Source organism: Hypanus sabinus, chromosome 10 (assembly GCF_030144855.1).
Source record: "Hypanus sabinus isolate sHypSab1 chromosome 10, sHypSab1.hap1, whole genome shotgun sequence".
Classification (NCBI taxonomy): domain Eukaryota; kingdom Metazoa; phylum Chordata; class Chondrichthyes; order Myliobatiformes; family Dasyatidae; genus Hypanus; species Hypanus sabinus.
Window position 1 is genome coordinate 45,106,839 of NC_082715.1, and position 18,334 is coordinate 45,125,172.

At 40.0% G+C, this 18,334-nt stretch overlaps 1 protein-coding gene across 5 annotated transcripts in view; it reads right to left on the reverse strand.

Moving 5' to 3' along the window:
- LOC132400629 (pumilio homolog 2-like) overlaps positions 1–18,334 on the reverse strand; it is a 139,499-nt gene that overhangs the window by 36,564 nt on the left and 84,601 nt on the right. For 3 of the 5 annotated variants that reach the window (XM_059981790.1, XM_059981791.1, XM_059981788.1), the window contains 5 exons: positions 17,417–17,510; positions 15,466–15,591; positions 9,175–9,317; positions 8,471–8,606; positions 4,234–4,377 (listed from right to left, as the gene is read on the reverse strand). In XM_059981790.1, coding sequence (XP_059837773.1) covers positions 4,234–4,377; positions 8,471–8,606; positions 9,175–9,317; positions 15,466–15,591; positions 17,417–17,510 — 643 coding nt within the window. The remainder of the gene's footprint in view (positions 1–4,233; positions 4,378–8,470; positions 8,607–9,174; positions 9,318–15,465; positions 15,592–17,416; positions 17,511–18,334) is intronic. The other 2 variants (XM_059981792.1, XM_059981789.1) reach the window with 1 other exon arrangement.

An 18,334-nucleotide genomic window follows, 5' to 3' on the forward strand; every position in this document is an offset into this window, starting at 1 on the left:
ATACTTTTCTGCAATCATTGCAGTACAGTACTGTCCACTGTAGCGAAAATCTCACGCAATCACTCTCTGCAGAAACATTCGGCGCAAGCGCACTCGGCAGCACTCTCCAGTTACCTTTAATCTATGAAGCTGCCAAATGAAACCAAATAAGAAAACATACTAAATAACACATAAAATACACAGCCTATATAAAGAAGAAATAACGTATGTACAATGTAGTTTTACTTACTGGAATCCGGAAGACAGCAAGCACACCGATGATGGTGTGTTAGGGTGAGTCATTGGAGGCTGGGGTGGTGGGAGACTGGGGTGTCATCTCATCGTCATCTGTTTCCATCAGGGCAGGGAGGTCATCTTCTATGTCTGCCTGCCTCAATGTCGAAGGTCGAGTATCGTCATCTGCTGTGGCTGATGTGGAAGGCTTGAAAAACGACAGTATGCTTGACTGCTTAGCCTTGCGCATGTTTCTATCATACAGTTCTTTGTAAGCACTCAAACCACCCTGCAAACATGCCCCAAATCTATGTCCCCTTTCAAAGTTAAAGTCATACTTTTCTGCAATCATTGCAGCATTGTCAATCGCAGCGAAAATCTCATCAATGACTTCACTTTCGGGCCGTTCGCTACTGCGTTTGGTTTCAATTATTTTCTTCTTGCAATTGTATCAGCTCTTCATCTGTCAGTTCTTGGTCATGGGATGCCAAAACCTCTTTAACATCATCTTCGTCAACTTCCACAAACCCAGCCTCCTTAGCCAAACTCACTATTACTGTACTTATTGTTGATGGTTCGAAGCCTTTAAAATCATTCACTGCTTCGGGATATGGTTTCCTCCAACCGCCATTTCTCATCGAGACTGTTAGTCTATTGAGAGCATCTCCAATGTTGGCAATTGCCAGTTTTATATTGTACTCTTTCCAGATCTCTCGCAAAGATGCTTCAGAGTTGCCCTCTCTGTCAATGGCACTTACAATAAAACGCATCACATTTTGCGTATAGTAAGCCTTAATTGTGGCTATTAGGCCTTGGTCACACGGCTACAGCAACGATGATGTATTCGGCGGTAAGAATGCAACACGAATGTTACCGCCATACTCGGTAATGCCAGGTGGATGAGCAGCACAATTATCGACAATCACAAGACACTTATTATTGAGGTTATTTTCTCTATGGTGTTTTTCAACAAAAGGACTACCGTATCCACTCACGTACTCAGAAAAAAGCACTTGGGTATTCCAACCACTTGGATGTGAATGGAACACAATGGGAAGTATTTTCTTATCAACGCCTTTAAGTGCCCTTGGATTTTCTGAATGGTACACTAGTAGAGGCTTAAGGACAGCATCACCAGTGACGTTAATAATAGGCATTAGGTAAACCTGTCCTTCGATGCCTTGTGCCCCTTAGCCTGCTTTTCTTCTATCGAAATAAATGTCTTCCTCGGCCATTTTTTCCAATAAATTGCAGTTTCGTCACAGTTAAACACTTGGTTATATGAACCACCACCTTCTGTAATTATTTTCTTCAGTTCTCCTGGGAACTTTTCGGCAGCTTCAGTATCAGCCAAAGCACTCTCTCCAGTAAATGTTAAACTATGAAGCTGCCTTCGCCTCAGAAACTGATCAAACCAGCCAAGACTACCTTTAAATTCCACTTTCGCAACACTTTCATCACCATCGTCCAGTGCTTTCTGCTTCAGCTTATTAAAAAGACTGACTGATTTCTCCTTAAGTATAACTCAACAGAACACCAAGCTTTGTACACCCATCAATCCACTCAAGCAATAGACTTTCCATTTTATCCATTATTGGATGCCGACTAAGAGAGATCACTTTGCTATGAGCAGAACCAACAGTAACATCGGCAGCTTTCAAGATTCTTTCTCTCTACGTATAAATAGTGTGAATGGTGGACGCAGGCAAATTCAACTCGCAGACAATGTCCTTACTTCGTTCACCATGATCAAAATGTTTAATTGTATCTAGTTTTACGTTAAGTGTAACACCCTTACGAGCTCTTTTAGACTTTTCTGATACAGTTACCTTAGAACTCATCTTGCTAACGGATGCATAAGATAAATCGACATACAGTAAAGCTCAGATGCTCACAGGCACGTGCTTAAGCAATGGTGGCTAAATGCAGTTCAGAGGGAGGAGCTTGGCTGCTTTCTTCGCGTGCTGCTTTTCTTTGTAACAGTGAAAACACCTTCTGTTAGCGAAAACAAGTAACCAATGTAGGTCTATCTTAACAGTGAAGTGTCATAAAGCAAATGTTCGAAAAACGGGGGACACCTGTACAGTCAGTCAGGATGCTCTCAATTGTGCCCCTGTAGAAAATCCTTAGGATTTAGTGACTCAAGCCAAACGTCTTCAACTGTCTGATGTGAAAGAGGTGTTGTTGTGTTTTTTTCACCACACAGCCGGTATGTACAGACCACGTGAGGTCCTTGGTGATGTGTATACTGAGGAACTTAAAGCTGTTCACCCTCTCAACCCCAGATCCATTGATGTCAATAAGGGTGAGCCTGTCTCCATTCCTCCTGTAGCCCACAAGCAGCTCCTTTGTTTTTGTGACATTGAATACCACTTTTATGCCCATCGCAGTTATGGCTGTAATTATATCAATAAATGCTTGCTAAGCTTCAATATCAACTGCTGAAACTTATTTCATGTCTCGGAATTCCAATAAGGGATTGGAATTTGTTTATTACTGTATGAACCAGGATGCAGTGAAAAGCTTGTCTTGTACACTGTTAATATAGATTAAATCATTCCATTCAGGTAAACCTAAGTAAAACATAACATAATGCAGAATAAAGTATAACAGTCAGAGAGGAAATGGCTGTGCAGGCAAACATCAAGGTGCAAGATTTAACAAGGTAGACTCTAAGGTCAAGAGTCCATCTTCATGCATTTGAAGTTACATGACCTTCACATAACTTATAATAGATATTTAGATTTTTCTTTTGTCTCCCAAAATCTGGGTTGAGACTTGCATTAGTTTGTATACATCTTTCATAATTTAAAATAAATTAATAGTAGCATTTTATACAATGATACCGTCTCCAGATGGTAGCAGCTGGAACAGTTTGTGGTAGGGCATTAGTCCTTTTTGGGGAAAAAAACTGATTTGTAAGGCATGGAGTTTGTTGAGCATGCCTTAAGAACTGGATAAAAATATATTTCTGACATACCCAAGTGACATTGCTGAGAAAGGTTCAGAGTACACTGCTTAAGAGATGCATTTTCTTGCTTCTCAAATAGCTCTCAAAAAAATAGATCTGTGCCCAGTTGAAATGTAGCATGAAGAGCAGTGAATGTATACAGTATGTTTAACAAATCCATTGTAATTGAAAATAAATTGATTTATAAAATGGTGAAGAAATGCTGGGTATTCACATGTCTATGAAATTAGCCAATGTACAGGGATAAGAGTTAAGTTCGGATATTTTATTGGGTTTGACTTGGTTACGAAGTAATGCACATAAAGACTAAAAGGTAAATTGTCCCTCTATTAATCCCCTGCCCTACTAATTAATTGCCAAATATGCAGTTAACCTTTATGGTGAAATGATCTACAAATGATGTCTATGACATTCAGTAACTGGAAGCAACTGCTCAATTTTCATCACTGAAGATCAATTTCATTATCCAAAAGGCCAATAATTAAGATTATAGCCCACAAAATATAAATTAACATCTGTAATATTGGGCTAAACAAGGTGTCAGGCAACTTCAAGTTGCTGTTCTTGAATGGCAACTTCTAGATTTTATTTTAAAATGCAGGACTGCACATGCCCAAACTTAAAAGAAAAACCCTTTGTTGGAATTTCCACCAGCAATCTCATATTCAGAGATGGCAATCTGTCACCATCCTCTGCTTTGTTCACTGCCCTAAGTCAGCTATGCTTAAGAATGTGCAATGTAAAAACAGGGATTGAAGAATTATTTTCCTATGTTCCAATCTGGAAGGGGGAAGAACACCTTTAATAGGGGCATGCATGGACCACGCACATGACCGCCCACAAATAAAATCAAACAAGCACAAAATTCAACCAAGGGAGCAAACATTGAACTCTGCAAGGAATTTAGTGGCACTGATGAGGCTTTGCTGATCATATGTTGTGACCATTGCTGCTGGTAAAAAGCAGACAAGCAATAAGTTTGACATCCCAGACACATCTTTCACTTGAAAGCAATGAATATAGTGCTTCATATTAAAACCAGAACCTACCAGCTTGTGCGGCAGCAGAGCTGATGATAACTGGTGTCGATGCTACCAGCCTAACTGGTGTCCCTAATCCAGTTCTTGCTCCAGGTCCCACCACTAAGGTGCCAGTCTGGTCATAGTAAGCAGCTGGTGCTAGAACTTGATAACCTAAAAAGTAGTGATTTGGTAATAAAAATAGGTGGGAAAAAAATCAACTCTACCCACACTTCAAGTCCATAACTCAAAAACCAACAGCTGTTAAAATAATTTGTTCACTGTTCACAATTAAGCATAGAATTTAATTGTGTCATTCAGATCCAGTACAATGGTAAGGTGAAGCTTTTGAGGGAATCCTTAAAAGATCAGCCTCTCTTGTCTAAAATTATTCCCGAGCATCTCAATATAGCCTATTTTTATATTATATAAATAAGATGTATTTATATATTAAAAACAGATAAAGGGTAATTTTTTTATATTATGAAATTTGATTATCATAAATTTTCCTTTTCTTTTACTTTCCAGAGACCAGAATAATCAAGCTTGAGCAATAAGAAATGGGGGCCCTTCAGTACACCACATCAATTTTTTTGCCCATCTATACCAAATTAGTTTTCCTGCATTTCGACCAGATCCATCTTGCCTTGCTTATTAAGTGTTTGTGTAATTGTCACTTAAAAGTAGTAATTGTATTTGCTGGCTTCACCTCTTCTGGCCATGTTCCAGGAATGTACCACTCGTTAAGTTTAAAATAAACCACACACCTAAGATCCACTTTAAAATAATTTCCTGCCATGTTTCAAGACTCCTGCCAATTTCCTAAAATACATTTCACCATCTACCTCATCAATGGTTAATCGAATCCTTGTCATATATATTTCTTTCAGGTCACCCTTCAGCTTCCATCAGCCCCAGAGGAAAAAAAAGGGTAATCTGATCTCTTCTCATAACTTAAGTCCTCCATTTCAGGTAATATTCTGGTGAATCTCTTCTGTGCTCTCTCGAGGGCAATTCTACAGTGTGATGACCGGACCTTCAAATGCAGCTGAACAGAGGTACGTAAAGTTGCAACTTAAGGATTGAACTCTACTATGCCTTGACCAATGAAAGAAGGCATGGCATATCCCTACCTCACCACCCTATATACCTGTATTGCCACTTACAGAGAACTAAAACCAATCGCTCCTAGTTCTCTCTGTTCAACAATATTCCTCAATGCCCCAACATTACCCCTCTTTCACTCCATCTGGGTGTCTTCAAAATTAATGTTGATTTCTTGAACTTCCGATAATGCCCTCCACCCCCTCTCTATTTCCCATTTCCCTCTCTCACCTTTCTCCTTGCCTGCCCATTGCCTCCCTCTGCTGCTCCTCCCACTTTTTTCTTTTCTTCATTGCCTTTAGTCCTCTCCTTTTGGACTCCCCCTTGACCAGCCCTGTATCTCTTCCACCAATCAACTTCCCAGCTCTTTACTTCACCCCTTCTCCCTCCATCCACCCACCCACCCTTTTACTTAGACTCTTCATCTTTCTTCTCTAGTCCTTCTGAAGGGTTTTGGCCCAAAATGTTGACTGTATCCTTTTCCATGTATGCTGCCTAGCCTGCTCAGCTCCTCCAGCATTTTGTGTATGTTACCTCGCACTTGTCAGGATTAAATTCTATTGCCCAAAGCTCTGCCCAACTTTCCAACTGATCTATATCCTGCTGTACAACATCATCAATTTTCATGTCACCTCCAAACATACTGATAGAGTCAGATACCATAGCACAGAAACAGACCCTCAGTCGATCTTGTCCATGGCAAACTGTTATCCTGCCTATTCCCATTGACCTGCATCTGGACTATAGCCCCCCCCCCCCATACCCCTCCAATCCACGTACCTATCCACACTTCTCTTAAATGTTTCAAACACTCATCCACCAGATCCACTGGCAGCTCGTTCCACACTTGCACTGCCCTCTGAGTGAAGTAGTTCTTCCTCAGGTTCCCTGTAAATATTTCACAGTTCACCTTTAATCTGTATCCTCTAGTTCTAGTCTCACTCTGCCCTGGTGGAAAAGGACAGCTTGCATTTACCTTTAAAAATACACATCTTGATTTTCTATACCTCTATCAAATCACCATCATTTTCCTACTCTCTAAGGAATAAAACTCTAACCTTTCCCTGTAACTCAGTCCCAACAACATCTTTTTAAATATTTTTTTGTAATCTTTCAATGTTATTGCTATCTTTCCTGCAGGTAGTGTGTATAATGCTCCAAATTTGACCTCACCAATGTTTTATACAACTTCAACATAACATCCCAATCAATACTCTAGATTTATGAAGGCCAATGTACCAAAAATTCTTTTTACAAACCTGTCTGTATGAATCTGTTTATCTGGATTCCTGTTATACCGCAGTCCTCAGCACCCTACCATTCACTGTTCAAACCTGGTTTGTCCTGCCAAATTGCAGCACATCACTAGTCTTCATTAAATTCCATCTACCATTTTTCCAGTTGGCCCAGATCCCACTGCAGTTTTGAAGGCATCCCACATATCAAGTATTCCTTTGCCACAAAAAAAAATCCACACCTGTGAGAGGACCAGTCTTATCGTTCTCCATAATTATCTTAAAACTAGTGGAATTATGATCACTAAATCCAAGCTGTTTTCCTACACACATCTCTGTCACCTGCCCTATCTCATTCCTAATAAAGAGATTCAGTTTCACACTCTCTAGTTGGGACCTCTACATATTAAAGAAACTTTGCTGAACATATTTGACATTTTATCTTATCTGGTATTTTGACAGTATGGGAGTCCCAGTCAATATATGCAAAGTTAAAATCACCTACTATCACACCAATATTTTTCTCACAATGGTCTCCACCAAAGTGCTGCTCTAAATACCACTGACTTTTGGGTGGTTTATACTATAATCTCAGTTCCACCTGTACAGCCTTAGCAGTCTAGTCTGTCCTGCCTGAACAATGTCATGACAATTTCCCTAATGAGTAATACCCCTTTAATTCGCCCTCTACTATTGTTTAATAAAGCAACAGAACCCTAGAACATTGAGCTGTCGGTCCTACCCCTCATGTAACCAAGTCTCAATAATGGCTACAATATCATAACTCCATATGCTAATCCAACTGCTAAGCCTATCCACAACACTCCTTGCACTCAAATAGATGCAACGCAGAACATTTGTCCCATCCTGAACAGCCTTTCAGTTCCATGTATAGGCTTAACATGTACTTTCCTCAGCACTACCTCACTAGCAGCCCTGGCACTCTACCTCCCATCCCCAAGAGCAGCACTAGCAAACCTTCCCACAAGGATACTGGTACCCTTCCAGCTCAGGTGTAAACCATCCCAATTGTAAAGGTCCTACCTTCCCTGGAAGAGTGCCTAATATTACAAAAAAAATCTGAAGCACTCTCTCCTTCACCATATCCTTTTCCACATTAAACTGTTATTTAACTTGCATGTGGCACCACAACCCCCCCCCCCCCCGAGCAAACCTTCCTGCAAAAATATTGGCTCCATCGTCACTTGTTCAGCTGCACACCTTTCCATTTGTACAGGTTCCAATCAGAAAAAACAACTTTCAACACTACCCTCCACATCCTATCACTAGCAGATTTTGGATCCAATCAGCCAGTTCATACTAAACGTCTAGACCAGTCTAGCACGCGGGACTTGTTAAATGCTCCAGCCTGACCATTGGATATTTTCATTCTTCTCCTTCTCATGATTCCATCTAGCTCATTTCACCATCAAGATCCCCTCCCCATTTGGTTCCATCCCCCCTTCACCTCTTCATTTAGGATTCCCATCATCAACTTCCTTAATTTTCCAATTCCACCTTTTCCCCTCCTGGCTCTACCTGATCATCAGTCCATAATCAAGCTTTCTATCCCATATCCTCACAGTCTTAGCAAAAAGAAATATGGCATATTGGTCAGGAAGGTCTAACTGGTTCATCTTCATCAGGTTATAACAATACAGAAAAATTTTATTTATGACCTCTAGTCAATGGAGAGAAATTGTAAATCCAATTCCTGATTTTACCTGTGGAGTTCAGAACGTGTGAAGTTCAAGGAAAACAACTATACCATCTTTTGAGAAAAAATACATTGCATGAAGTATAGCAGTGCTCTTAGTGTAGGAAATTACACTCCTCCAGGAGTTACTGCTTGTCTTCTGTGATGGAGAAAAGTGGAGTTACATATTAAATAGCTCCTCTTCAAAAGTAATTGTAACAAAAACACATACCTGGCATTCCAGTGGCAAGGCCTTGACTAAAGGCAAGAGCTGGATTGGTTGCAGCAGCAGCTGCGAGCGAGTCAGCTTGTTGACTCTGCTGACCCTGATTTGGAGTGAGTGGGCGCTGATTTCCACCTCGCAGGACCTAGCAATTATGCATAGAACAGAGACGATCATTTTCATGATACAACAGCAGCTAGCCAAGCTCATGGATAAATTCATTTTTCTTTATCACTAAAATTCAATTACCAAGGCATGATTTATAAAAATGTTTTAAAGGAACTAAAAAATAAATATAATTTATGCAGAACAGTAGTTAGCACTGCCTCTGCACAGCTCCAGAAACCCAAATTTGACCCGGACCTTAAAGGCTGTCTATGTGTACATTGTGACTATGTGGGTTTCCTTCATTTTTTTTCCACTTGTCAAGGATGTACACATTGGTTTGTAAACTGGCAACCACATGTTTTGACTAGTGCAAATTGAGTTGAAGGTGAATAAAATGAAGTGGGGATCTGAAATTGTGTGGATGTGTGCTTGAAAATCAGTGTGAACACACTGAACTGAAGAGCCATTTCTTTGCTATATAACGACAGAATGAACAAAAATATCCATCCAATATTTATGTAAATTTGTACAGAGAATTTAGTAGAATACGTTACAGCCATTCATGGAAGGTAACCTAGACAGTGAAATCAATGAGAAACACATACTTGCTGTCCTTGCTGTGCCTGTGTTGCAGCCTGTTGGTTGGCAGAATTGTTTGCAGCTGCTGCAGCTGCTTGCTGTTGGAACAGATTAGCTGGATACACACCCCATGGAACTCCATAATACTGAGGAGGGACAACGGTAGGACCTAGCGCAAAAATGAAGCAACAGGTCTTTTTTCAGCAGCACTAGAAAACATTGTTCACAAATACTAATAGAAGTCCTCTAATATTTTGTTTCCTTTTGTAACCTTTATCAATATCCATATCCCAAACATGAATGCCAACCCATTCATCCAAGACTCTTTTCAATCCCCCACCACTGTCCTCTGCATGCAAGTTGCTACTGTTTCAGTAGCGACCTGAAACTCCAGTGCCTGCACTTCTTACTCAGAAGTTATTACTGAACCATGAACACTCAAAAGTCTCTCCGTAATGTTAATAACTGGGAGCAGTTTCTATCCCACAAGTATGCCACAAATTTAAAGGTTTTGAATAACTGGAAGTTGGTTTAAAAAATGCAGATGGATACATGTATAATTGGGAAAGAGGAAGGATTTAGAAGATCACTTAACATCAATGAAAGCGGAATAATATCTGGAACTCAAATCAGAAAATTCCAAACCAATGATTTCAGTACATTTTAGGGGCAAATATTCAGAGTGCCACTGAAGAAATACTCTGCTACTGGAAGTGCTAAATTTTGCATAAGGTAGTAAATGTAGATTTTGTCTGCTCTGAGGGTGTGTTCTAAGAGAGGACATGAAAGATTATACTTACTATTCCTTCTGCATCAACACTTTATCTGATCATGCAGATTGTGGGACCAACATACAAAGCATCTGCCACATTTCCCTATATTGCAACAGTTGTTTTACAGGTACACACTGCCCCTACTGATACCAGGAAGGCCACAATAAATAAACAATATAACCACAAATATCCGTATGTGAAATGAACTGAATCAAAGGATCTAATTGTGCAAGTAATAGAAGGTGGTTACAAATGCAAATTGCCGGGCCAATCAAATACAAAGAAATAATGACTGTTGCTGATTGAGGCCTTCATTAATCTCCATCCAAAAACCAAATTAAAGACACTATAGTGAATGGAGGGCTACCTGTAATATGATAGACAAATTAATAGCAAAAATAGTGAGAAGTAGCCTTAGTGTAAAAGCCATTAGAGATATGGTTCTTTGGTAACTTTAGTTTTAGAATTAATTATTCTGGGCTATTTAGTAATTAAAAAGGAGAGACAAAATTGGAAGTGGCTTGGGGTGGAACAACTGACAACTGCAACAGTGAAGGACAACAAAATAGCAAATAAAGCTCTTTCCTTAGAAAAGTGACAAGTAGAAGACATGAAGGGACAGGAAGTATGTGTGAGAGGCCAGTATTCTGTACTGGGTGTCAGAGGTAGGAAGTCCGGGAGACTCCCAGCCGGCCACATCTGCACCAGGTGCGTTAGGGAACTAGAGATGCAGCTAGATGACCTTCTTCTGGTCAGGGCAAGTGAAGTGCTACATAGGAGCTATAGGCACGAAGTCACACTGAGGCCTCAGGAGACTTAAGTGGGTAACAGTCAGGTGAGGGAAGGGCAGAAGACAGATACTAGAGAGAAAAGTAGCGTACAATCATCACAGTGTTATTTGTTTCTGTGCTTCGCAAGTGTCCTTGTGGCTGTCCCCCCTTAATAAGTACTCCTGCTTGAGTACTGTTGGGGGGACAGCCTACCTGGGGGAAGCAACAGTGGCCGCACCTCTGGCACAGAGTCTGGCCCTGTGGCTCAGAAGGGCAAGGAAAGGAAGAGGATGGCAGCAGTGATGGGGGACTCTATAGTTAGGGGGTCAGACAGGCGATTCTGTGGACACAGGAAAGAAACTTAGATGGTAGTTTGCCTCCCAGGTGCCAGGGTCCAAGATGTTTCTGATCGTGTCCACGATATTCTGAAGCGGGAAGGAGAAAAGCCAGAGGTCATGGTACATATTGATACCAACGACATGGGGAGGAAAAGGGAGGAGATCCTGAAAAACACATAACAGGGAGTTAGGAAGGTAGTTGAGAAGTAGGACCTCAAAGGCAGTAATGTCAGGATTACTGCCTGTGCCATGTGATACTGAGTATAGCAATAGAATGAGGTGCAGGATAAATGCATGGTTGAGGGATAGAGCAAGGGGCAGGGATTCAGATTTCTGGATCATCGGGATGAGTTCTGGGGCAGGTGTAACCTGTACAAAAAGGACGGGTTGCACTTGAATCTGACGGGGGCCAATTTCCTAGGAGAGAGGTTTGCTAAGTCTATTGGGGAGAGGTTAAACTAGAATTGCAGGGGGGTGGGAACCAAAATAAAGAGACGGAGGAAGGGGCGGTTTGCTCACAAATAGAGAAAGCTTGTAGACAGTGCAGAGAGGGAGGATAGGCAGGTGATAGAGAAAAGATGCACTCAGACCGATGGTTTGAGATGTGTCTATTTTAATGTAAGGAGTATTATGAACAAAGCAGATGACTTTAAAGCGTGCATCAGTACTTTGAGCTGTGATGTTGTGGCCATTAGAGAGACTTGGATGGTTCAGGTACAGGAATGGTTACTTAGGGTGCCAGGCTTTAGATGTTTCAGAAAGGACAGGGAGGGGGGCAAAAGAGGCGATGGTGTGATACTGCTGATCAGAGATAGTGTCACAGCTATAGAAAAGAAGGAAGTCATGGAAGGATTGTCTACTGAGTCTCTGTAGGTGTAAGTTAGGAACAGGAAGGAGTCAATAATTCCACTGGGTGTTTCTATAGACCACCCATAGTAACAGGGACATCGAGGAGCAGACAAGGAGACAGATTCTGGAAAGGTGTAATAATAACAAGGGTTGTCATGGCGGGCGATTTTAATTTCCCAAATATTGATTGGTATCTCCCTAGAGCCAGGGGTTTAGATGGGGTGGAGTTTGTTAGGTGTGTCCAGGAAGTTTTCCTGACAATATGTAGATAAGCCAAGAAGAGGATGCACTTGATCTAGTATTGGGAAATGAACCTGGTCAGGTGTCAGATCTCTCAGTGGGAGAGCATTTTGCAGATAGTGATCATAATTCCATCTCCTTTACCATAGCACTGGAGAGCAATAGGAGCAGACAAGTTAGCAAAGTGTTGAATTGGAGCAAGGGAAAATATGAGGCTATCAGGCAGGAACTTGGAAGCATAAACTGGAAACAGATGTTCTCAGGGAAATGTATGGCAGAAAAGTCTCAAGCGTTCAGGGGATATTTGTGTCGCATTCTGTATAGGTATGTTCCAATGAGACCGAAGAAGGATGGTAGGGTACTGGAACTGTAGTGTACAAAGGCTGTTGTAAATCTAGTTAAGAAGTAAAAAAAAGCGTACGAAAGGTTAAAAAAAACTAGGTAATGATAGAGATCTAGAAGATTATAGTTAGCAGGAAGGAACTTAAATTAGGAGAGCCAAAAGGAGCCATGAGAAGGCCTTGGTGGACAGGATTAAGGAAAACCCCAAGGCATTCAACAAGAATGTGAAGAATAAGAGGATAAGATGTCAGAGAATACGACCAATCAAGTGTGACAGTGGAAAAGTGTGTATCGAACCGGAGGAGATAGCTGAGGTACTTAATGAATACTTTGCTTCAGTATTCACTACGGAAAAGGATCTTTTCAATTGTACGGATGACTTCCGGACGACTAAAAAGCTTGAGCATGTAGATATTAAGGAAGAGGATGTGCTGGAGATTTTGGAAAGCATCAAGTTCGATAAGTCACCAGAACCGGACGGGATGTACCCCAGGCTACTGTGGGAGGCGAGGGAGGAGATTACTAAGCCTCTGGCAATGATCTTTGCATCATCAATGGGATTGGGAGAGGTTCTGGAGGATTGGAGCGTTGTGGATGTTGTTCCCTTATTCAAGAAAGGGAGTAGAGATAGCCCAGGAAATTATAGACCAGTGAGTCTTACTTCAGTGGTTGGTAAATTGATGGAACAGATCCTGAGAGGCAGGATTTAAGAATACTTGGAGGACATAGTATGATTGCGAATAGCCAGCATGGCTATTGTCAAAGGCAGGTCGTGCCTTACGAGCCCTATTAAATTCTTTGATGATGTGACTAAACATATTGATGAAGGTACAGCAGATGATGTAGTGTATATGGATTTCAGCAAGGCATTTGATAAGGTACCACAGGCAAGGCTTATTGAGAAAGTAAAGAGGCATGGGATCCAAGGGGACCTTACTTTGTGGATCCAGAATTGGCTTGCCCACAGAAGGCAAAGACTGGTTCTAGACAGGTCATATTCTGCATGGAGGCTAGTGACCAGTGGTGTGTCTCAAAGATTTGTTCTGGGACCCCTTTTCTTCGTGATTTTTATAAATGCTCTGGATGAGGAAGTGGAGGGATGAGTTAGTAAAGTTACCAATGACACAAAGGTTGGGGGGTGTTGTGGATAGTGTGGAGTTTTGTCAGAGGTTACAGCAGGACATGGATAGGATGCAAAACTGAGAAGTGGCAGATGGAGTGAGGTGGTTCGTTTTGGTAGGTCAAATATGATGGCAGAATATAGTATTAATGGTTAAGATTCTTGGCAGTGTGGAGGATCAGAGGGATCTTGGGGTCCGAGTCCACAGGACACTCAGGTTGACTGTATGGTTAAGAAGGCATACAGTGTATTGGCCTTCATCAATCGTAGGATTGAGTTCAAGATCCGAGAGGTAATGTTACAATTATATAGGAATCCAGCCAGACCCAACTTGGAGTACTGTGCTCAGTTCTGGTCACCACACTACAGGAAGGATATGGAAACTATAGAAAGGGTGCAGAGGAGATTTACATGAATGTTGCCTGGATTGGGGAGTATACCTAATTGAGAATAGGTTGAGTGAAATCTGCCTTTTCTCGTTGGGAGCAAGAGAGGATGAGAGGTGACCTGATAGAAGTGTATAAGAAGATGAGAGGAATTGATCATGTGGATAGTCAGAGGCTTTTTCCCAAGGCTGAAATAGCTAACACGAGAAGGCACAGTTTTAAGGTGTTTGGAAGTAGGTACAGAGAAGGTGTCAGCGGTAAGTTTTTTTCTTACCGAGAGCGGTGACTGCGTGGAATGGGCTGCCGTCGATGGTGGTGGAGATGGATATGATAGGGTCTTTTAAGAGACTCCTGGATAGGTACACGGAGCTTAGAAAAATAGACGGCAATGGTAACCCGAGGTAATTTCTAAAGTAAGCACATGCTCGGCACAGTATTGTGGGCCAAAGCGCCTGTATTGTGCTGTAGGTTTTCTATGTTTCTATGTCTATGTTTCTTGAATGAGTATGTGAAAACAGAGATAGAGAGAGTCCGAAAACACTGCCCATTTGACAGCAGCTAAATAACATGATTGTCATTCAGTTAATGTGACAAAGTTGTTAATAAAGCCAAAACAAAAATAACAAGACTTAAATCTTGACATAAACTGTAGAAATGAAAATAGCTAAATAGATCATAGATCACAAAAGTTTGCTGCAGCAAGGAATAATGGAATCAGCAAGAAAGCTGGTTATTTTAGAGCGATGATTGAGCAGAAGTCTCAGAAAGGAATTCACTGGAGAAAGAGGTTACTAGATAATATTTTACTTCAGCTCTGAGCGTGACGTGCCTAAATCTGAACCAGTATGTGAAATTCAAGTACGGTCGTCTTCATGAGAATTTACGGCAATATTGAATTTTTTTTTTAAATTCTGAATAAATTAATGCAACTAGCAAATACAACTCCAAAGTAATTTTCACATTACTACATGGAGGTTAAGGATTACAAGGGATCGATGGAAAAGGTTCAATGTTCTGCCAAAGGTAAAGTAGTAGGCCTGACATTTAGCTGTTCTCGAATTCAAGGAATGGTCAAAAATATGTACTAGTAGCATATATAACTTCTTTAGCATATGCTATGGAAAACTATGGCTGGAGACATTATGATGTTATGATAGCGGAAACGGAAAGTTTTCAATTCTCCAAGTACTGAACTGGCTTTTAGATTTAAAATACCAAACCGGTTATTTGGTTCCACCTCCAATACAAGGGTGAGAATCTCACTGAAGTTCTTTAGCATTGATACAACTTTATCAGACACAAATATTAGAAATCACTGATTTCAATTGGGACTGAAAGCAGTTTGTTCAAGTGGAGTACATGATCTGTTCTGATCTATACAAAATTGTGTAATACTGAGTTGCTTCCTTCTTTCTCCCACCCCCAGCCCCCAACAGCCTTTTAAATTAGGCCTGTACAACTTTATTCAGTTGTTACTATTATGGAAAATGGTTGATCACCTGCTAAAGTAGCTGCTGCAGCCAGTCCTGCTGCAGTGTATGGATCTGTGCCTGGTGGAGCTGCACTGATTATGTATGGGTTTGGCATAAAGGCAGCTGGAGCAAGACCTGCTGAAAATACACCTGCTGTTCAAGACAAAAAAATACATTATTTACTGCTTCTATTCCAAAAAAAATCCAAAAGGTACATTTTTGAGTACTAGTCCATCATTCTTCGGTTCTGCAATTCCCCACAGAAATCTAAATAACTCTTTGTAGCAATACATGGTCTTTTCCTTCATATTGCCAACATAAGTGAGCTTCCGTCCCATTGGACAGATTCTATACTTTACCATGGCATAGAAGATACTAACACAAATGTCATGGAGATAGAGGGGATAGTTTTCTAAAGAAGTGGTCACACGTGTCCTTGCAAACATGACATCTCAGTATTGTTACAAACCCTTAAGTTGCAAGAAACATTTAGAAACAGAAAGAAGGCAGGATCTGGAGAAAAATGAAACGCACATGTTTTCAAACTTAAATCAGTGAATCATCAGTGAAGCAAGATAAAGGGTCTTTACACATGTAGAAACGGCAAGCAATAGATTGCAGATTCTGTAATGAAATTAGTCTAAGTGTTGTATCCTGGTAACATTTACCATTAAGATTGAAAACCAACATATAATCATCTCAGCCATGAAATTCTATTTCTTATAACCTTTACAGTGAAGATGTAATTACATTTAGGATAGTGCATGTATTAATCTGGGAATAAGAATGAGGAGCAACTACCATAAATTATCACAGATATTCCTGGCTTGCTGTAAACATTTCCTTCATCTGTACATGCACTATTTATATTATTGGTGCCAGTATGCAGAATTCTAAATTCCCATTGATTCTATTTTATGAACTGATCTCTAATTATCTTAAAAACTTTGGAGAAATCTGAATACAGCAGTATTTTCTAGCCTTCATCTAGTGCTTTGTATTCTGCATTTGTTATCAAATTCCACCAAATACAAAATTGACTGCAGTACAGATTCAAACTGATGACAACAAAACCATCCAAGTTGCAACTTTAAACAGAAACTACTGCTTACATACATGACAAATAAAATTATATTTTAAAATGATCTTGCTATCTGTATGCAAATATGGAAAAGGTTACTCTAAGAAATACAAATTCCACTTTTCTTTGCATGACATAAGTGCTGATAAAATTGTGGAGATATTGAGCAGTGTACAGGGGTGGAGGTAGATGCAGCAGACCGTTTATTGCAGGGTCTCTATGGAGGACTACGTAGTCCAATGAACAAAGTCATTTGAAAATGCACTGCATTGCACTGTCATTCTATCTCAAGAAATAATTTCCTGCAATGGAATTGCTTATAAAGGGAAGATATTGCAAAGTTATCTGGTTTTTTTTTCCAAAATCAGATGTGAGAATGCTGCATTACTGGGCACTTTTACTGTAGTGGCTAATTCATTTTATTTCAAGTAAGGAATCAAGCAACTATTGAGATTTCATATCTAAGTATTTAAATAGATTTGCTTCCATAATTTCCACTTATAATATTTTTCTGGGTATTTCCTATAACTCCCAAAGTTCTCCCTTCAAGGGATTGTGGAGATGGTCAAAGTCTGTCCCAACTGGTTTATGGCAGTGTTTATGCTCCACTCAAATCTCCTCTCAACCATCTTCTAATAAACATTATATTTAAACTTCTAAAGATAAATCAATATGAACAATAAGTTTCTAAAGTGTTCAAGGAAAGTTAAAAAATCCTAAAGCAATCCAAAACATTCAAACAAGACCTAACATACATATTAAGCGGCTACATGAAAGTGCAAGAATTGGCCAGACAGATATTCAAAAGGATTTTTTTCCCCAGATTCATCAAGGGCAAAGTATTTAACCTTGAATTTTGATCAAGTATTGACTAAATAAGTTATTCTTGCTCCTTACCTATGTGTGGCTGCTGTGTTGCTGCTAGTGCATACTGCTGCTGTTGGGCTGCAGTCAGCTGCTGTACTGTCAGTGCATTTTGCCGTTGGAAGAGCTGCAATGCACAATTACAAAATGAATGTGGAGAACCACAGCAAAGTACTTTTATATTTTACCTTACTGGTTCTTCAAAACTGCATGTAAAAATGGCTCAAGGAAAAATATATTCCTATCACCATTCAAATACACTCTTAGAAGTAAGTATCTTGTAAAACAGCATCTAATATAGTTAATTATAACAGGATAATTTAGTTGTATTGTGAAGAAAGGCTTGGTCTGGATGTAATATGGCTTACTGAGGGTGAGAGAGAATTTTTCACCTGCTTCCAGTATGTATGTTCTCGTTCAATAGTAAGTGACAGTAGCAGGTTCTCAGGAACTATTCATAGTGTGAGAGCAGTCAGGAAATTTAAGCAATTATGTAAATAAAACTATTTATTGATTTAATTTCACAGCATAACTGGATTTAACATACTTAAAATATCATTGGCTTTAAATGATTTCTCAGAGTTAAACAGCTCAAAAATAGGCTAACCACATCCATGCCAACCCTTCTATACTAATCCCACTTCGTAAAACTTATCTATAACCTCTTATGTCTTGGTAATTGAAGTGTTGCTCTTTATAGTTAAATACTGACAAACCATGCTTTCATTCTCTCTCAATCAAATTTTTCAATATTGTATCACCAGGGTGGGGGAAAAAATCCTACCTCAAATCCCCATCAAACCCATCATTACCTACAACCTTAAAAAAGTATTATCTCTGGTTTTAAACATCTCTGCTATGTGCAAAAAAATTTATCTATCCTACCTGTAATCTTCAATTTTGTCTATATCAATCAGAACCTATTAACAACTGCCATGCCAAGGAAATCCA